The following is a 21,792-nucleotide window of genomic DNA, read 5'->3' as shown; positions in this document are numbered from 1 at the left end:
TGTTGACTAAGTCTCAGGGGGTGTCCTGTTTGTGGGAGGCAAAAAAAAGAACTTTGAAGATTAACAAAATATCTGCTGGTATTCTATTTACTGTCATTCAGCGAGGAAACTCACGGGGGGGGGGAAGGGGAGAGGGAGGAAGAGGGGCTTCATGAATGCTTGGATCCTGGTTTGTCTGAAACTAGCTAGCTCCGTAAAAGCCTGAACCTTTGGCGCAAAATCTACTTTATTATATAGGAAAGGTAACCATTGATAGTGTAGATCCAGATTTGCATTTTATGACTGTTTTATAGGTAACCATTTCTGTTTTCATTATCCTTCCCCACTAGCTCTTAAATCTTAATCTTTGACAGTGAATTTATTATTGTTTTCATTCAAAATATATCTCCGTGCTATGCTGTTCTATAGGAGTTGATCCTCAGTTGAATCAAACAAGCTAGTGCATACACTGTCCCCTTGGGGATAGCGACCCTGGTAATTTCTGTGAGTTGTCCACTGACGGGTTGGATACTACAGGAAATGCTTTGGGCTCAAGTGCACCTATTGTTAACCTGCAAGGCAAAGTAAGGGCTGGCACAGCCCAGAGGAGATTGTTTGGGTAGCTAACAGACTGGTGTCAGAGAACTGGCACCCAGTTAAGCACCCGCACTAGAGGCAGAGGGATGACAAGGTGACTCTCAGTCCTGGCTCCCTGAGAAAGTGTCACAGAAAGTACGTACACCAAAAGATGTGAAGCATAAATCAATAGTATTAACCAGTGCTGCTCTGTGAGGTGGTTTTGTTGAATTAGGTTTGCAGCCAGCACACCCAACGTCACCAACGTTGTATGTTTTATTGATTTTGAAAGATCCAGAAGTATTGACTGTATTATCATGCGGGGATCATCACAGATAGCATTGCCTCATTCCCAGTGCAGTTCAGCTGTGTGTGCACTTTAATTAGCCGTTCTAATTATTCTTGGGCAGCCCAGGCTAAGAGCTGAGTACCCAGACTGACGCAGCCCAGAATGCTAGTTCTGTGCAGAAACTAACATTCCCCAGAGAGTCAAACTCCATTCTTTCCAAAGTCATCCAGGATAAGGGCTTCAGCTGACATTTCCCACTCATTACAGGCTACGGATGTTTCTCTTTCAATCACTTCGATATTGCCTATGCTAATATCCTGCCTAAGATGGAGAGTGCCTGCCTCTCCTGGCTTTTTATTCACTAGATTGAGAGCAAGATTTTGGCCACATCTACTGGGGATTCTTCGTTGCTTCTTTCATATGGAAGCTGTTGAATGCTGGTGTAATGACGAATCGATCGTTCCCAAACGTTTTGAGGCAGGGGGAGTTTTCAGAGGAGAATATTCCACTATATAAGGATTTTATGGGCTAGCTTACAAATATATGAAGATCAAGGCACTCCAGTGTGTTTGCATCACGAGCAGGAAACCCAAATTTACTTAGAATTACAAAACAAAGGTAAGTGTTAGATTGTCAGCATTTCCATTGGGGATGGGGTAGAGTCTCATGTCTTCACAGCTTTGATGCAGTCTTGCCAGAAAGCATCTTTCTGAGTGCCTTGGAATTGTCTCCTTCTGGTGCGGAAGGCCACCTGTTATGATCTGGGAGAAGTGATACCAAAAACAATCAGTTCATTTGCAAAACTAGCCCTCTATTCTTATATCCTCCCACACCCAATCACCCCCTTCCCAAGTTTCATCACTGGAAGACACTATCCCATCAACTCATTTTTACCTGGTATTTCCCAAGTGGAGGAATATAAGCTTTGACCAGCATCCACCTTCACAGTTTCCCCAGTTATGAAGGATGCAGCATGAGAGAGCAGGAAACACACTGTAGGCGAGACCTAACAATGAAGAATTATGCCATTTATTCACTCCGATTTCTGGGGATTTGTGTCTGTTACAAAGTATGTAATGGCTGAGTTAGGGGTGAGACACCTACTGAGGCATACTCATTTTGTGCAGATACCTGGGGACATGGGTCATCAGCCACTTTAAGCCAAGTTCCCAACAGCAGCCATGGCTATCTCTACAGTAATATGGTTTAATACAACAAAATGTTTAAGTTGAGCAGCAGACTGTCACTCTCCACCTTTCATACCGAGGCCAGAAAAAGATTTGAAGAGGCTTCATTATTTTGTCAAAGAAAAGAGAGTGTTCTGACTGATCAGCATTGGACTGGAAGATGGCTTAATCCCTTATGCTTTTACTTTCTGACATTACTGTTCAATACTTTCAATTCTTTTCTCATGTAATCAGCTTCCTTTGTAACTAAGTTGAGAACTTATTTTACCAGGAACAAGTACTTACAATATATTTTAAATTCTCAGAGTATATTTGGATAAATCTCCTAATGGGATGATTCTTTTTAAGTCTTCAAGCAATTCTTTGCACACTACTGGACCTTTCTCTAAGTTCTCCCTTTTCTAAAACCCTCACCACCTCAATATTAATCCTTTATTGTCCTCCATATACTATAATGGTGTCAGGACAGAGGTACAGGAAGTAGAATCAGTGAACATGTTGTGAAATGCATTACCTCCTCAGGAATTCCCAGTCTCTTGGCCGGAATCTTTTGGATGTAGTTTTTAAACATCTCTTCACCAAGTTCTTTATAGTTTGCAACAGCGGTTTCTGAAAATATTACTCCCTATTTTGCAAACAAAAAGCACAGTGAGATCCAAATATTGTTGCATAAATTGAAACTCTGAAAAGTTTAAAACCTTGACATATTTTTACATCTAAACAGCACTTGGCTGTGAGTTTTTTAAACTGGGCTTGGACAGAATAATAAGACACTAGTTATAATACAGGTAGCTACTAGCATCTTCATTATTATAACAGTATCATTAAAATCATTAGTTTTTGTTATGCTGGTCTTTCCATTCAAAATCCTAGTTTTCCTGAATTTGTAATTAATTCCTCAATCTCAGCTCAACAGCTCCAAACATTGGGTATAAAAATCTGAATCCAAAAGATTCTTTTTGGAATTACAAATATTTAAAATTTGCTTTCATTGGAGGAGAGCAAAATAATTCAAATAGGACGGCCAAAGGTTTCTTCGTCTTCTCTTACAGACCCCTACACTGGCTATGTGTGTTCTGGTACCACCCAGAGTCCCAGCCAGATTCAGGGCCCCATGTTTTAGGTTCTGTATGGATGTAGAGAAAGACTGTCCCTGCCCTGAAGACTTTCCACTCTAGATTAAGAAGGTTGTAGCAGATAGAAGGGATGGGGGAGGGAAGATGAAAGTAACAGCAATTGGAAAACAACAATGAGTCTGGTGGCACCTTAAAGACTAACAGATTTATTTGGGCATAAGCTTTCGTGAGTAAAAACCTCACTTCTTCGGATGCATAGCTTTACTCACGAAAGCTTATGCCCAAATAAATCTGTTAGTCTTTAAGGTGCCACCAGACTCTTTGTTGTTTTTGTAGATACAGACTAACACGGCTACCCCCTGATACTTGACAGCAATTGGAAGACATGATCATATGACCAGCTATGTGCATAATCTGCATGGTTCAAGACTGTTGGTTTTGTAAACAGGAGAAATGTTCTGAATTCCAACCAAAATTTTCCATATCATTAATCCATAGAGTGGCTATTAAGGTGATAGGACTCAGAGGAATGTGGATCACAGCTTTTTGGGAATTAGGGGAATAGTGTTTAAATGCACAAGCAAGTTATTTCCTTTAGAAACACACTTTGCTTCCCCCATACATGTTTCCTTGGTGCCCCTGCCCAGATCCTACAGTGAAACGTTCTTGGGGGTTACTGCAAAAGTGGTGCACCCATACAGGATAATTGTGCATATCTGTGTGTCTCCTGATTACAATATGGATTTTCATAACTGACAGTAATGAAACCATTACAGGCTAGCCAGTAAATAACGGTCCTCTAATGTTAATACATAATTTGATATATCTGACAATTATAGTAGTGTGCACTGGGTACATGACGTATTAAAATGCAAGCACAGTGTGAATTAAAAAAATATATGTTTACTTATCCGAGATGCTGCTTGGCATATGCAATAATGTATAATTGATGTGATTAAATGGATAATTATTAAGTCTTTTTAAAAAGCCAGACACGCATTAGGTCTTATTACACACAAGCTATGTTAGTTTATTTCTCCAAGACTTAATAAACCTAAGAAACTAGGCAAAAATCTCAACATTTCAGTCGTTCAATAGTTCCCATTGCAAATATATGGTCAATTAAGCTTCACAAGAGCCAGAATGCAGCCTTTACCCAAATGCAGAGACCTCTGAGGAAGCTTGAGTTTCTCTACCTGAATGGAGCTGCACTATATGCATCCAATTAAACAGCCCATCCCAATACCAACACTACTGCTTGTTTCTGGCTAGGAAGCTTACTGAACACATGCCATCCCATACAGGCAGAAGAAGGGTCCCCTTGCTGGTCTGTTTCCCAACTCTGACTTCTGTAAAGAGAATGCAATATGGATTTTGAATGGGAAAGTACTGGGGAAAATTCTGCTCCTCCCACAAAGCTCTCAACCAAACAAATAAATCAAATCTACAGAAACAGACTGTGGTTTAGGATGCAACTTACAACAACTAGAACTGAAGCAATATCAACATTCCATGTCTCTTAATTCATAGCAGCATGCATTAGGAATAGGTAGTTAGTCTTTCCATAACATAATTTCAACCAATTACTCAATACATAATTAGTTCCCCAGTGATCTGGCAAGCATGTTTTAGCTAGCCTGTACTTTGGATTCCGGTCTACGTGTGTTTCATTGATCTGAATCATGAATAACCACCACACACTCTTATACAGTGAATACTTTTGCTCTCTCCAAACATCCATTTTTGCCCCCAAATAATTTCCTCATATGTAAAATGGGGTTATGGCAAAAGAGATTAAGAACCTGTTTGACATCATAGTGAGAGAGATTCTGTGTCAGAGCTGGGGACAGAAGCCATTTCTCAACTCCCAGTCCCTACACCATCATCATATAACTGTCTTTTTTGTATAGCACACCTCCTGAATCACACACCCTCCATTGAAATTCTGAGCATTGTGTATATTTTCATAATGTGCTTTTGAAAGACATTTCTCCCCCACTCCCCAAGTATCTTTCCCCTAAAGAAGAAAAGTAGGGGAAGTGCTAACGTAAACACAGAAGTAGAAGTGATTTTACTAACCCCATGTTCCTAACAGACAGACCATCCAGTCAGTGCAAACAGACTCAGAGGGCCCTGAAGATATTAAGAACCCTTTAGAGTGGTGGTGCTAAATGAAATTGAGAGTTCCAAGCAGACATGGGGATTTAGCCACACAACGTCCATAAATTCTGCATTTCTACCCCCCACCCCAGTTGGCTTTGAAAAGTCTTAAACCTGGGACTATACCATTGATAAGTTTGATCATATTGTGTGTTGTTACTTACAGGAGCTACAGAGTTGATTCTCACTCCACTGTGGGCCCACTCTATGGCTAAACTCTTGGTTAGGTTATCCACAGCAGCTCTTGCTGCTCCAGTATGTCTATCACAGAGTAAGAAAGGAAAGAATCAATTTCAACAGATAACACTGCGTTCTCTCTCACCACCCCATTGAAGAATGTAAGAAAGATGTAAGTAACATAAAACAGTAACCACAGAGTTGATGGCTGGGCCAGTCAGAGTTGCATCTTCCAGCTTACTGAGCAAACTCCAACAAGCTTGTTCTCCTAAGGAACAGCAAAGAGCCGAGAGGAAGCTCTGCTGAAAGACTACAGGTCACAAGATGGGTGTGTGAGATAATACTATGAGGGAACCCCAGTGAACAAAACAATTACACAGCTGGACAGGTAAATCAAGTGCAACTGAAACCCAGAAGTTAATTTGCCAATAGTCATGTGAATGTATAGAAGCACAAAACATGATTAATAAGCCAGATGAAACCTCTTTCCGTCTTAGTTTTACAGTCAATGAGATGGGGCTCAGGCTCTCCAGCTCTGGGTTTATTTCCCAAATGTGGTATTGGTATATTCTCAGTGAGAGCTCACACATCGGTCAATTCCAGAGCAGAGGACTTTAAACTGAAGTGCCTGCCCCACCTTGTGGATCTCTAAGTTATCTTTACGCTGACTAGAACCAGCCAGATTCCAGCTCTTAGACAGTAAGTGAAAAAATACAAACAAAAGTATAGCAAGTGCGTTATGCTGGTTGTCTCTGACGAGAGGCTCCAGCAGAGCAGTCTCTGCTGGAGCTGCGTTATGGTTGGGAGCTACCTATGAGCTCTGAGTATGTGACTTCTACCTACTGTTCATGCTCCCCTCTGCAGAGCCTTGGCACCTGTTGCTGCCAACAAGAGTAGGAAAACTGCTGAAAGTAGATACACACGATCTCCTGCTCAAGAGAGAAGGCACAACAGTGAACATACAAAGGAGTCAGCCTGTACCGATCAACCTTACTCTGGTATTCCCACTCAGGATTAGTGGCAGTAAAATTCTTGGTCCTGTCTACTCCACAGCTTTCAGCAAATAAAACCCTGATGCTGTACGGGATAAAGTCACTCCAAAACAGAGATCCACATGGTGGGGACTGGGGAAGGCTGAGTGAGGCTACCGGCGGGACAAGGTCAGAACATGCTAGGGACACTCTGGGAGGGGGTGTACCAACCCTGCACTGGGCCACCAGGACAGGACCAATCACTGTGGGCCCCAGGATGCCACACCCCCTTGCCCCTGCTGCGCATGCTCCAGGTGGAAGGGACAGCTAAAAGGAGGCAGCCCAGGTCAGTCAGGGCTGGGTGAAGAGGAGGAAAAATGTGTGCTGCAGGCTCCCGCAGAGGCACCAGCAACTCCCCAAGCAGTGGGAACCGTGGACCCGGACTACGCTACGGACGACCAGCCAACCACCGAGACTGACTGGGACGCTGAGCCGCTGCCAGCCAAGGAGATTCCGGAGATGAGCCTTGCAGTAGGAAATGACCCAGGGAATGTATTAGAAGCCGATGCGCCAACCTTTAACCGGGAATTTCCCAGCTTCGTAGGGCCCTGGGTCGGAACCCGGTGGAGTGGGGTGGGCCCTGGTTCCCCTCTTCCTCTCCCCCGCTCTGCGCTTGCCACTAGGTGTGGCTACTGGGGGCTAAAGCCATGGGTTGACTGTTTGCTCAGCCCTGCTCAAGGGCTACAGACTGTTTGCTCTGTCCCGCTCTGCCCAGAGTGTCAGAGCCCCTCGACTGTTATTGCCTGCTCCAGCCAGGAGGCTTCGGAACCTAGACTATTTGCTTTGCTCTGCCCCGCCCAGGGGTTGCAGACTGATTGCTTGCTCTGCCCTGCCAAGAGGATTAGAGCCCCCCAACTGCTATTGTTTGCCTCAGCCAGGAGGCTTCGGAGGCACAGACTGTTTGCTGGGCCCGGCCAGGGCCCCCGAGGCCCCCTCATCGAAACTGCCTGATCCAACAGGGAGTCCCGACGATTGTGTGGCGGGGTGTACCAACCCCACACTGGGTCTACGGGGGCAGGGCCCCCATGACACACTCCTTCCCAACCAACAACCCCCCCCATGACCCAAGATCATGCTACAACTAGAGAACAGATAAACCAATAAATCCACAGTAGAAGAGGACAGCAACACTCTGCAGAGTGGGACCAGTGCAGAAGTTGCGTACACAGAACTCACAGGCAGCTCTCACCCACATCACAACTTTAACAGAGGCTTCACTTATAGACTACTTCTAAACTGTGCCGCAGTGCAGACTATGGGGGTGTGAACTGCAGAGCGCACCAAAGTGTTGCATGCTAACTGCTCCAGGTGGATGTTGTTGGTGTGAACTAACAGATACAGCAGCACCCTGTTTATTCAATCTAATAGGGGCTGAGGCCAGACCTGAATCAAAAATTCAGATAATCTGGAAAATGGGAAAGTGCGAGGCTACAGCGCCATCTAGTGGCCACAGGAGAGATGTCCCACTTCTAGATGCATGTGCTGGCTGTTGGGTTAATACGGAGAGCTGGATAATGGATCGTCAGATAAATGGGGTTCTACTGTACCTAGTCCCAGTAACGCAGTCCTCGTTCAAACAACACTACTAATTTGTGCCAGCAGCATCCACATAGGGTAGTTAGGGTGCAGCCCTTCCTAGCGTGCTCTGCAATTCACGCCCGTGCAACCCACACTGTGCCACAGTGCAGACAAGCCCCTGGTTTTATATAGTCCAGCTGGTGTGGAACACAGATTCAATCTATTGCTGCAGCTGCTTCTAAACTCATGATAGATCCCTGCACATACAGCAAATACACACAGAAAGACGTGTGGAAGTAGTGTGTCAAGGCAGAGCCATAACCACTCTTCCAAGCCCCTGTTGCCGTAATTTTTAGTGCAGGAATATTGTCTGTAAGAATAGCCCCTGTTCAAAAAGGAGGCCCTGCTGGGGTTGCTCAGCTGAAAGTGGTTAATACTGCTAGGTCAAAAAGGACAGGGAAGGTAAATAATCTTACGACATGCCAGGAAACCCCTTCCACATGTCAGCTACAATGTTGACAATGGCTCCTCCGTGCTCCCGCATCCAAGCATTGTACACTGTATGAGGGGAGGAAAATAACCTACTCAACATCTGCCTCTTTTCAAATGATTTTTCCTAATGATTAGAGCACACAAGTGGGAGTCAAGGCTCCTGGGTCTAATCCCAGCTCTGCCACCGACTTCTCGTGAGGCTTTGCACAAATCACCTTGCGTCCCTAAACCACAGTCCCCACATCTTGAAAATGGGAACAACAGGTATGCGATGTCAAGAGCAATTCATTAGTGTTTGCAAAGAGCTGTGAGAGTTTCTGGTGGAAGGACAAGGATCTGGATTCCCACTAAACTACTTTGCATTCATAACTTGCACTTCTCTATCCAAGGATCACAGTGCGCAAACTTTACATTTAGCCTCGCATCCCTGCTGTGAAAGAAGTATTACTTCTATTTTACAGACAGGGAAATCAGGCGTTAGAGAGGTTAAGTGACTTGCCTAAGGCCACATAAGTCTGTGGCAATACCGGAAATAGACTTTTTGACTCCCAGGCCTGGCTTTAGCCACAAGACCATCCTTCCACTCTTTTCATAACAGACATAAAATATAGACCCCGTATATACTCGTTCATTAGCCCATTCATTTATAAGCCAACCCCCCAAGATGGTTAGGTAAAAATAGCAAGAACTGTATGACCCGTTCAAAAGCTGGCCCTATGTTTCGGGGATTGGCAAACTTTGGCTCCTGGCCGTCAGGGTAAGCCGCTGGCAGGTCAGGACATTTTGTTTACCTGAAGCATCTGCAGGCGTGGAGCCCCTCAGCTCCCTGTGGCCGCAGGAAGTCCCACAGCTCCCATGGGCTGGGAACAGCGAACCGTGGCCACAGGGAGCGGAGGGGCTCCATGTCTGCACGCGCTCCAGGTAAACAAAACAACAATGTATTAGATACTCAATTCAATGATTCCACAGAGTTTAAAAATCATCAAATTTTGGTGTAGACCCGTTTATAAGCCGACCCCCGCTCTCTGATGCGTCACTTTTTGGCTTATGAACGAGTATATACGGTATATTTAGTTTAAGATGAGATTAATGAAAACAGACATCCAAGGTGACGCAACCGTGTGCGGGGGGGTGAGGGGGGGGTGGGAACAACAGGCAGCCTTTTGAATCTTCTGGTATTTCTTGCCACATCCAGTCCTCACCTGCCTTGCAGCAGTAGAAGGTCCCACTCAGATTAGTTTCAATGACAGCATTCCAGCCCTTTGAACTGATGGCTTCAGCAGGACTGGGGAACTGGCCCCCTCCGTTGTTCACCAGGAAATCGATCCTGCCATGCAGATCCAGTGTGGATTTCACCAAAGCTTCCACCTAATAAAAGCAATTAAAAACACTCTCTCTAAGAGGTCACTGGGTTAGTCTATTTATCCCATTTTAGTAGCGTGTGCTCCCCATCTACATAAAGAATGTGCCAATGCACTGACCGGCCTTCCACAAGTTCTTCTAGGCAACAACCTTACAACTATACTCAGGTGGTGAGAGCTCAATTTGACAGCTTGAGTTAACGAAAGACTGGGCTGTCAGTATTTGGATGGGAGATCTCCCAAGAATAACCCAGGTGCTGGAAGTGTCAGTATTGAAATAAAGGGGAAGCTGTGCAGTTGGAGGTTATGTTTTTTTGATAAAAATGTAAAAATGAGGCATTCAAAGTTACTAAAATTCCTATGGCATTTTTCCTGAGGTTGGGTCCTGGCCAAATTCCACATAAGGTAGTTACTGATGCCTTCCAGTACTTAAATTCACGGCCATTCTGAATGGATACGATATTTTTAATTCACTTTCTGTTCTAGAAGCAGCCATATTGTGTTGCTGGTTATAATGGCTACTATATCACATCCTCAGAAAGTGCTGCACTTCAGTAGCTGAGGAAGTAATCTTCATACACACACACGTAGCTTCATTGTCTAAAGGACCATGCTGCTTGCTAAGGGCAGTAATACATCAATCAGCTTTCTCAAGTGAAATAGGAGGCTATATTGACTACATCCACCACAGATGATCTTCCTGTGTCACGTTGCCTGGTATGGGACACAGCTAAGAATGCCAATCTCAGGTCAGACTGCCAAAATACAGGGCGAGTACCCCAGACTGGCGGTATATTCCATAAGATTTCACCAAACCAGTAACAAATGAGCACTTTCAAAATACTATACAAGTTATCATGAAGCCACAGACAGCCCCCTGCAGGCACGCTAGCCCCTCATGCACGACTCAGACAAACCAGACTTCTGTGATAAATGATTATTAAACCCATAAATCACATATATTAGGTTCTTCCAGCTCCAGAGAGCTAGCCACTTAGCCCAGGTCAAAATATACTTCAAGATTTCACCCAAAAAACATGCTGGTAACCAATCCTTTAGTAAACTAAAACTAAAGGTTTATTAATATACAAAAAAATGACAAGAGTTGTTAAAAGGTTAAAATGAATCATATCCATTACAGTTGATTTCAGAGTTTGTGTATCAGGATCGTAGTAGTGATGCTAAATCTGCTAACTTGCAATTAGTCTCTCTGGTTCACCCAAAAGATTGGGGGGGTCCTCAGTCCATTGTTCAGAGCTCCCCTTCGTTAGAAATCATAGTCCAGAGATGTGGAGCAGGAAAGAGACAGGGAGGTGATGTCACAGTTTCCATATATACCCTCGGCTTATGTGCATGGAAAATTACTGGTTCTAACAGAGTTTTGGATCACATGTCCTTATATGCCATTGCTGAGTCATAGGGCATCATGGACCCAACAATGCTCTGCGCTATACTGGCAACTGCAAATACACCAAAGTTAGTGACAAACATTTGTGTATTTTTCTATTAAAAAAGAAGGAATTGGAGACCATTTGAACAGCTGCCCATCAAATTAACCCTTGGATCAATTATTGTGCTCAATGTTTTCCTATAACTCATTTTTCCTGTTCTGCCTTAGCTGTCATAACAAGGTTCTGAGGAATGTTTATCCCCAGCCAAGCAGAAGACGTAGAGAGTTAATCTAGCATCTGTGGTTACACAAAACAGACAAAAGAATGGGTAATGGGAATGTCCTGCTGACCAGGCAGATTCAAGATCAGTGCAATCCTATGGGGGGGAAGAACATCAGCTCAATGTAGGAGAAGGATGCTGAGTGGCAATAGACAGCAGCCTCAGAAACAAGAGGGCAGCGTGTGACCTATACCTCACAAACAGAGCCGCTAAGGTAGCGCATCACCTCAATTACTAGGCCATGGGGGCGAGGGAGGAGACCAGGGAAAGTACCTTGAACTTGACAGAGTTCAAACAAATGAATACAAAGTCTAACAGGTGATTAGATAAGCTGCTAGACACTGAATAAAATATTTATTAAAAAAAAAAAAAGTTAAAACTCTAAGTACCAACTTTTAGCTATTACTATGTACTAGGTGAACATTTTGCCCAAAGAAACTCATCTCTTACTGTTCTCCACAGGAATTGTTAACATATTATTTGTGATTGTTTCAACTGCTGTTCATCTTCACTGACAGGCCAGGAGACTGCGGTGGGAAAAGTGTGAGCAATACAACTGGGTGAGCTTTTTATTCAACAGAATAAAAACAGTGAAGTAACATGACAATGAAAATAAATTTAATACTAAAGCTTAATGTCCTTACTTAAGTAGGTGCTTACTACCTGCCTAAAATCCCCCCTGGAGAGTTTCAGTTTGAGATGGGCATCTTCACCTTTTGTCCTGAACTGGGTGTAGTGTTGCCACATACTGTGCAACAGCAGCTATGTTCCTCTTCAGAAGTAGCTGCATTTCAGTAGCAGATGAAGTGACTCTTGTACACACTTCGGATGACAGGTATTATACACCTGAAAGTTTATATCCCCAAATAAAAACTTAAGACTGTACGTTCATGACATATTTACATCTGCATTATTAGAGCATTAAAAAGTTGAGAGTCAATTTATTAACTACTACTTACTAAACATCACAATGAGGGGCATGACTCAATTCAGGTACTAAACAGCAGCCTTCCCCCATTATTAACTAGAACAGACATACAGGAATACCAGTGTGACTGATACCAAGTAACATTGCTTTAATAAAGGTGAGTGAAAACTGCTGTAACAACCAATGAGAATGAACTTTGCTGTAGGAAAGGAGATAAAGAAATGACTGAAGTCTGAATTAAATCAAGTTTACTAGTGATTGAAAGCCAACTTGATGTACCCTGTGGGCAGAATGCTGGGACACAGTGGGAGAAAAAGGAAAGTGCCTGCCACATGCCTAGTGACTGATGCCCTGTGTGTTCCACTTTGGTGTGACACACTGGAAATCCTGCAGCAGTTTAGATACATAATCAAAAGCTTCTAAGTAAATACATATGATCAGTCCAGTAGCTTGTTATCGAGATACAAAAGGGATGGGAGCTATGCAAATAGCATATGTAATTTGAGTTGAAGTTCTGTTTCTCAGAGGAGTACAGGAGGCAGATTAGAATAGCAGGATAGACATATTTATTTAGATATTTCTGCTAAAATGGTAAACTATGAAACAGTTGTTATTTTGGTCATGTTTATATTACCAGAGCAAACACCCCATTGAGTAAAATGGGGTACTTCAGAACTCTCACAGTTATTGTTTCAGGCTGTCACTCAGGAAGAAGGACAAGGTGAGTGAGGTAATATCTTTTATTGGACCAACTTCTGTTGGTGACAGACAAGCTTTCGAGCTTACACAACACTGCATATTAAGGAAGAAAGCATTTGTACTGGTTACACTAAGAGCTTACCAGTTTAACTAATGGTCTAATTTTTTTAACTGATACTGTTAAACTGGTGCAAGAGGCGGTTTGAACACTGTTGACCTAAGCCTGGTTTATGCTGATTTAGTTTAAGTTCTTTAGCTTTAACCCGAAACCCAAGTATTCCAGTCATAAACCGATACAAGTGTTTATACAAAGGTTTTGCACCCATATAGCTAAATCAGTTTAAAAATCAATTTAGAGTAAAAAGAGTGCAACTTTTGTGTTTAGACAAGACCTCAGATCATGTTTTTCAGAGCTAGCTGAAGGTGACTAGAAACTTTATTTGGGGAAAAAAAAAAAAAAAAAAAAAACCACAATAGCTTGTAGAGCACAATCTTGCAGTAGTGGAGGGCCCTGCTTACAACCCATCCAGACAGATTCGAGGAGTGGGAATAACTTATTCTAGAAAAAGTCATATCCATCCATAACACAAGGTCTTTCGTGGAGGAAGAAAGTAATAAAACAGAAGGGGAGAACTGAACATTTTTAAATAAGCTATTTACTCTCCAACACAGACCTTTTGGGGATTTTAACCAAAACAGATCATTCTAGTGTCTACTGCCTCACCATTTTGTCAGCAAAATAAAAAAAAATAAATAAAATAGTCCTGTTTTCTGCGTGCCAGCCTTTGCTCTCTCTGTCTCCAGTCCAGCTCAGAAGCTTCCATACTTTCACACTACAGCTGTCCTCTAAATAATTCACCAGATGAAAGCACATTTTGATATCACTGCAGGGTTTCTTCCGGTTACAGTAACCACAGCCAGTGCAGTGAGAGAGAAAGATTTATCAGCAGAACCAGTTACAGCTCACGAGAGAGTCCTGTATTGATCCTGAATTTGAAATTCTCCCTGTATAGATTTTCAGTGTCCAGCCAATGGAAACTTCCTCTCTAGAAGCAAAAGTAGAGGTATACATTGGATTATTCAATCACCTAAGGCAGTGGTGCTCAAACTTTTTCAGTCACCCCCCCCCTTTATCAGTGATAGAATCTGTCCACCCTCCCCTCCCCAATCCCTCCAAAGCCAAGCTGGGGGAGAAACTGGGGCTGCGGATGGAGAGAGAATGAGGGCAGAGCCAGGCTGGAGCAGAGGGCCGAGTGGAGCAGTGGCTGGCAGCTGAGCTGGTCTGGGGGCGGAGCAGAGCTTCGGCTGGGGGCGGAGAGGGAGTGAGAGCGGAGCTGGGCCTGGAGGTGGAGCTGAACGGGGTTGGGAGAAGAAGCTGGTCTGCAGACAAAGCAGGTCTGGAAGTGTGGTGCTCCCTCCCCATCCCACATGGGGGCCGGTCCCGGCCCCACCGTGCGCCCTCCCGAATGTTCCTCCATGCCCACCTTGTGGGGCATGCCCCACAGTTTGGGGACCACTGACCTAAGGGATCAAACAGAAGAACTAGAAGACCAGGGTTCCAGTCTCTGCTCGGACACTGAATCACTTTGTGACCTTGGACTAACCACATCACATTGTGGCATATAGTTTCCTCGTCTGTGAAATTGGGATAATAAACTGACCTACTTCAAAAGGGAGGGGCATGTGTGGAGATACGAACATTAGTGAACTTGAGACATATTAAGAAACTCAGTGAGTAATTGATAGAATCACAGAAATTAGGGTTGGAAGGGACCTCAGGAGGTATCTAGTCCAATCCCCTGCTCAAAACAGGACCAACCCCAACTAAATCATCCCAGCCAGGGCTTCGTCAAGACAGGCCTTAAAAACCTCTAAGGATGGAGATTTCACCACCTCCCTAGGTAACCCATTCCAGTACTTCACCACCCTCCTAGTGAAATAGTGTTTCCTAATATCCAACCTAGACCACCCCCACTGCAACTTGAGACCATTACTCCTTGTTCTGTCATCTGCCACCACTAAGAACAGCCGAGCTCCATCCTTTTTGGGATCCCCCCTCAGGTAGTTGAAAACTGCTATCAAATCCCCCCCTCACTCTTCTCTTCTGCAGACTAAACAAGCCCAGTTCCCTCAGCCTCTCCTCATAAGTCATGTGCCCCAGCCCCCTAATCATTTGCGTTGCCCTCCACTGGACTCTCTCCAATTTGTGCACATCCTTTCTGTAGTAGGGGGCCCAAAACTGGACACAATACTCCAGAGGGCAATAATCACTTCCCTCAATCTGCTGGCAATGCTCCTACTAATGCAGCCCAATATGACATTAGCCTTCTTGGCAACAAGGGCACACTGTTGACCCATATCCAGCTTCTCATCCACCCTAATCTCCAGGTCCTTTTCTGCAGAACTGCCGCTTAGCCAGTCAGTCCCCAGCCTGTAGCAGTGCATGGGATTGTTCCATCCTAAGTGCAGGACCCTGCACTTGTCCTTGTTTGACCTCATCAGATTTCTTTTTTTGGCCCAATCCTCCAATTTGTCTAGGTCATTCTGGACCCTATCCCTACCCTCCAGCGTACCTACCTCTCCCCCAATCTTAGTGTCATCTGCGAACTTGCTGAGGGTACAATCCATCCCGTCATCTAGATCATTAATGAAGATGTTGAACAAAACCGGCCCCAGGACCGACCCCTGGGGCACTCCGCTTGATACCAACTGCCAACTAGGCATCGAGCCGTTGATCACTACCCGTTGAGCCCGATGATCTAGCCAGCTTTCTATCCACCTTATAGTCCATTCATCCAACCCATATTTTTTTAACTTGCTGGTAAGAATACTGTGGCTTTCCCCATAACCACAGAGCCGGTTATCTCATCATAGAAGGCAATCAGGTTGGTCAGGCATGACTCGCCCTTGGTGAATCCATGTAGACTGTTCCTAATCACCTTCCTCTCCTCCAAGTGCTTCAAAACGGATTCCTTGAGGACCTGCTCCATGATTTTTCCAGGGACTGAGGTGAGGCTGACCAGTCTGTATTTCCCTGGATTTGCCTTCTTCCCTTTTTTAAAGATGGGCACTATATTTGCCTTTTTCCAATCATCCGGACAGTGCAGAGAATCAAAGGCTAGCAATTGTGGCATTTGTGGATCAAGACAACGGGAGGCCCTTTCACCTGAGATGAGGCAAGTTCATTATGTGTTATCAGCTGCTATTTTAAACACAATGGAAATCCCTTACTCACTATTTGTCAAACCACATTCTTCCACTACAGACTCCATATCGATCATGCATGGAGTATTTTTATAACCAATGTGGGCTACATTCAACCGTCAGTGGAGAGAGTTACAGTAAAGCTTGAGGATTTTAGGTCTCTTGGAAAAGGAAGCCATTCCTGAATGCTCAAATGAGCAACAGTGCTCAGCGTTACTGCAATGACAGCACACAAAACTTTTCCTTCCCAAGGGGCCTTGTCTGTTCGGTATCCAAATCAGCATCTCATTTCCCAGTCTCCTCATCCACAGAAGTTTTTGCGATCCTGACGCCGGGGACACTGACGCAGTCCTGAGAATGCTAAGAGCACTGGGCTGAGCTCAAGCCCACCAAGAAGCCCAGCTTAGCTACGCTTGGAAGAAAGACCTGGTCGCGTTGCAGGTACTAGGACCCGCTCCTTCACCCATGTAGAGGCAGCAGAGAAGGCCATCCCTCTCCCCTGAAGGAAGAGGAGAAAGAAGCCACCAAAACGGTCCTGGCACCTGTACCCTGATTGTGCAGGTGGCAGGGGAGTTGTCTCAACTCCTCCCCTTTTCCACGGCTACACAGGAAATGTGGGGAGGAGGACTCTTCCTCCAAACATCAAGCAGACAGGGAAAAGCCTATTCCCCTCTCAGCAGCCAGAAAGAAGAATTGTGGGGCTCCTCCATCCCTACAGAGTGGGGTACAAGAGCTAAATAGTGATAGGTTCCTTGGAACTTGGGGAAAGGGGTTTGGCCTGACACAAGGGATACAGAGTCATTTAGTTTGGATCTTGGCCAGCAGAAGCCCAATGCACTCTCCCTCCCCCTCGCATCTGTAACAGCAAGTGTGGAATACTGACTAGTATTCAATCCAAACCACTAAGATCACTACTGCCTCATGACCTCAGTGAGCCCATACTGGTCACCACATATGCTCTATTCCAAAGAGACGCATTAGAGACCCAAATTTGCTGTTCCAGATGAAACATCCCTTCGCCCATGAAAATAGAATAGTGAAACCCAGGTCTTTACACAGCCATGTTCCAGAATTCCTTTTCTCAACAGCCTTAACAAAACAGACTTGCTACACTTCACAAAATACTGTCTGTAAAACAACTAGAAACAAGACAATACGGCAGCAGCATTGTCTTTTTAATTAAAGGAACCTGACAGGTGAGGCACTATTTATGAAAGCCCTTCATCAGCAAGCAGGATTATTTTTTGCATACTTGGTGAAAAGACATCTTAGCTAGAAAGCAAGAAGGTCCCTGAGGATAAAGATTAAAAGAAACATCAAAACTTGCATTCATTAAGTTATTCCCCTGATGTCTAGCATAAATCTCCTCCTGCAGCACTCAATATAGCTTCTTCAGCACTTTTTAGGCTGAAGAGAGCCCTGAGAGCCCAAATGCAAGCGCTACGTGTGGGGAGATGCAACCTCAAAAGCTTTGTGTGATGCAGTTTCAAACTAGGCAGACAAGTAAGCACGAACACTAGGTCATCTTCACACTAGATGTTCTATTAGGAGATTTAGAACAGCAGAATAAGAGATCTTTTGGTGATTCTGAAAGCAGTTTCATCCTCCTTAGAGCTCCTCTACTCAAGAATCTCTGCTTCAGTTTCTCTGGAGTTACAATGGAGATAAAATTCTTACTTGTCTTTGGAGCCATGAAGGGCTCCAGAAAAGAAGAGATGCCTTGTGTGACACTGTATAGAATATGTAGGAAACTTTATGATATTGATACCACTATTATGAAATTGCAAGGAATCTAACCAGATATACTGTGTGAGGTGTCTGCAAAAATGTTATAAATTGCCATGTATGATGATCCTGTTTATGTGCGTATTACCTTCATATTATGAGTTATAGCTATGTATGGTATATTTGTATTTCCAAACTTGTGCTGTGTTTCTAGGTGACACCATCAGATCGGCATCAGCACGGCCTACCTGTTCGATGGCCCATCAAGGGTCATCAACTGTACAATAAACCTATTGAAAAAAAGCCAGAGACTACACCTGATGAGTCAGCATGCCTATGGTCAAGGAAGTCTACGGCTTTTCCATGTGCTGTGAAGCTTGCGTTTGGGATACAGGAAGTACAAGCCTCATGGCAAAAGAATACAAAAGGCAGCAGCAGCATCTCCATTTTGTCTTCATTCCTGCTTCTTGCTCTGGAGTAATTTTCTACAAACTGAAAAAGCTCTGAACAAAGGATTGAATGACCCATCCAAGCTGTGGATGTGTTCCAGAGGGACTTTCAAGCCAGCCAACTCACCAATAGTGCTAAGAACCTGATACATGGACTTTAAATCTCTGTATGTAGTTGAGTGCTTTATCATTTAACAACTCTCTTCTTGCTCTTTCATTTTTCTTTATAATAAACCTTTAAGTTTAGACACTAAAGGATTGGCTGGCAACATGGTATTTTGGGTAAGATCCAACTCAATATTGACCTGACAAATGTGGCTGGCCCTTTGGGGTCAGAAAAACGTTTTGTATAGTGAGCAGAGTTTTTTAAATAACTTCTCACTGTACTGGACTATGTGCTGACTGGAAGCCAGAATGCAATACTTTACTGGAATGCAATAAAGGGGGCTGTGTGATTTCTTTTTTAGTTTCTTGATAACCAGTATAGGGGATCAGGAGCACAGTTTGTGACTGATTAATGAGTCTAACTTCAGTGTTATCCACCAGTTCTAGAAGAATCGGCTCTCCTTTTTGGAGCCTGCCCGGACTTTGGCATTTTCAGTAAGGGTTACCCCAGGCACACTGGGTCACACCTTGCTCCTGTACCTGATTTATCTGGCTTTTTGTTTTGTATTTTTAAATAGGAAGGTTTACTTTTCCAAGTGTTTAATTTGAGATATCACAAAGATGATGAGATTGCAGCCAAAAAAGACACAGGTCTTGTGTTTTTATATTGTAATACAAAATGATACTTAAAACTGCTGTCATGAGTCTTTTATCCCAGTCTCACCTCTACTCAAGACTAGTCCACAGGGCCACAACCTCTTCCCAAGAATCCTCCATATCTGCACTGGATCCCTCCTCTGACAGCGCCACATCTCAGCCACCTTCCTTCAATTCAAGGGCAGACAGGACTTCTTTTAGAGCTTAGACAGAGACTCTGCCGGTGAGCACCCCAAAAAACACTTTCACCGCACTCCCTGCAAGGTAGCCAAATGCACTGTAGATAGTATTTACAGTCACTGTTGGCCTAAGGAAGTACCCTGGTAACCTCCACTCACACAAGTATGATTTAGAAACTGGAGCAATAGGTTGCTCAAATATCGGTTTGATTTTAGGAAAGAACTAAATGGTGATAATGTAGTAATCCTTGGAAAGTCCAGAGGTAGAGAATGTTAAACACACACAACTTAAATGGGAACCCATGAATGCAACCCATGAAGTTAGTTAAGAATTACAGGCTGTACCTAAGGAACATAGGATGAAAGTTTAATTTTCTTATTCAGGACTTCTCATGGATATCAAAATTTATTTGAAATCAGACTATATGTTAGGGAGGGAATTACATCTAGTTCTGCGGTCCATAAGTCAAGGAGCATGCTGAGAAGTTAGAGAAGGTCCAGAGAAGAGCTCATCAAAAAGAGTTCAGAGAGTGATTTGATCCCAGTCTGCGAGGATCTACGTGGGGAGGAGATATCTAATAGAGGGTTCTTTAATATGGCTCATTATAACTTTGTATGCCAACGTCTGGAAGTTGCAGCTAGACATTCATACTAGAAATATAGCACAATTTTTTAACAGTGAAGGTTGACTGGAGTGAGCCCTTTTATAGCATCAGAGGGGCCTTAATTAGAGTCAGGTGCTTCACTGCCTCACCTGACTCTTAGCAGGTTAATTGGAGTCAGGTGGTCTATTAGCCTGGAGCAGCCCCTGCTCTGGTCATTCAGGGAACAGAAAACTACTTATCCAGTGGCCAGTATATCTCCTTTCTGCTACTCTGCTGTTCCCAACAGGTCTGGGTCTATCACAATAGCTATTGAAGGGTAGGTATATACTTTTAAATTTTCTTGTGTTTTGAGACTTTGAGTGGTTAAGAAAATTCACCAGATGAGTCAAGGATCACCATCACAGATCAGGAAGTTTAGGTGTTTTCATGAAGTCATTCAAGATTGTGTTAGAATAAAGGTCAGACTCAATCATTACATTTTTTTAATGTTTATTTATAAGTGTAACAACAAGCGCATTCATTCACCTGCCAAACTTCAGAGAGATCTAGTGACTGGAACACAGTTCATCTTTAGTTCAAAATTACTAAAGCTTTCTCCAATTTTAATTGGATATTAAGATCAGAATCCTTACAAGAGAAACAGATTACCTGTCCCTCCACTCCTCTGCTCTCAAGCAGGCTTTATGACATCATCCAAAGTCTTCAATCACTTCTTAATTCAAAAGAAATTGGCAATCCAGGATTCAGCCACTTAGTTAACAGTTAATCAAGCCTGTGTCAGTCACTTTCAGTCTGAGGCCCATGATCTACAAGCATGAAGACCTGCAGCCATGAGAAGCATTTAGGATTTTCAGCAAGTTTTGGGTCACATAGAAGACCATTCAAATTACAAGCTTAAAGAGTAGCCTAAAGGAGGTGACACTCCTCTCACACAGCTGTACAGTACATATTCCAAGCCCATATCACAGTGATTTTCCTTCAGCCAATGAAGAAAGATTAAATTCCTTTGGCCTACCTAGGAGCAGCATCGGGGTGCTGTCCAGACAGATTGCTGAAGAGCAACAAGAGGTATTCCAATGCCCAGTCCAGGGAGGAGTACACTAGCTCCATGGCTCAACCATTTTGATCCCATGTTCCCCCCCTCCTCCCCCCCGGATGGCCCTTTACAAGACTTCTGAAAGAACCAAATACTGCTGTTTAGCTCCTGCGGTTTGGCAGGTAAAGAGTCGACATTAGCTACTGAACAAAGACTTACCCAACCTCAAAACGCCTGATTTTACCCTGACCTGAGGGGAGTAGTCAATGTTTGACTTCTCTGTCCCATCAGATGTTGGCAGGCCCTGCCGTCTCATGAGTCAAGAAGAGAGCAGCTGACCATAAGAAACTGCAATGGGTATAAGTGAGGCTAGATGCTGAAGTACAGTGATTCTTAATCACAGAGACTTAAAATAACCATCAAATCTGAGGTGTCAAAGAAATTTTTACCAGGGCATATTTGCAGGGGCCATTGCGGGTTTGATGTTCCTCATTTTATATATAGAAGATAAAGGACTGAAATTAACCATTTCCTGGAGATTGCCTGTCACTGCAGGAAATGATTATACTGGATACACCCACCTGATCCTTAATGGGTTGGTTCTACTTAGTGCTCCAGAGAAGTGTGTGTGTATGTGTGTGTATATATATATATATATATATATACACACACACATATACACACACAC

The 21,792-nt window shown here is 43.7% G+C and overlaps 1 protein-coding gene across 1 annotated transcript in view; it reads right to left on the bottom strand.

Moving 5' to 3' along the window:
- Window positions 1–808: 808 nt before the first annotated feature.
- PECR (peroxisomal trans-2-enoyl-CoA reductase) overlaps window positions 809–21,792 on the bottom strand; it is a 31,092-nt gene continuing 10,108 nt past the window's right edge. Inside the window, exons 2-7 of the mRNA XM_034785554.1 lie at window positions 9,688–9,853; window positions 8,470–8,551; window positions 5,432–5,528; window positions 2,546–2,656; window positions 1,739–1,850; window positions 809–1,605 (exon numbers count right to left, since the gene is read on the bottom strand). Of these exons, the coding sequence (XP_034641445.1) occupies window positions 1,517–1,605; window positions 1,739–1,850; window positions 2,546–2,656; window positions 5,432–5,528; window positions 8,470–8,551; window positions 9,688–9,853 (657 nt within the window). The 3' untranslated portion in view covers window positions 809–1,516. The remainder of the gene's footprint in view (window positions 1,606–1,738; window positions 1,851–2,545; window positions 2,657–5,431; window positions 5,529–8,469; window positions 8,552–9,687; window positions 9,854–21,792) is intronic.

Source organism: Trachemys scripta, chromosome 11 (genome assembly GCF_013100865.1).
Source record: "Trachemys scripta elegans isolate TJP31775 chromosome 11, CAS_Tse_1.0, whole genome shotgun sequence".
Lineage (NCBI taxonomy): Eukaryota > Metazoa > Chordata > Testudines > Emydidae > Trachemys > Trachemys scripta.
This window is presented reverse-complemented; position numbering and strand designations above follow the sequence as displayed.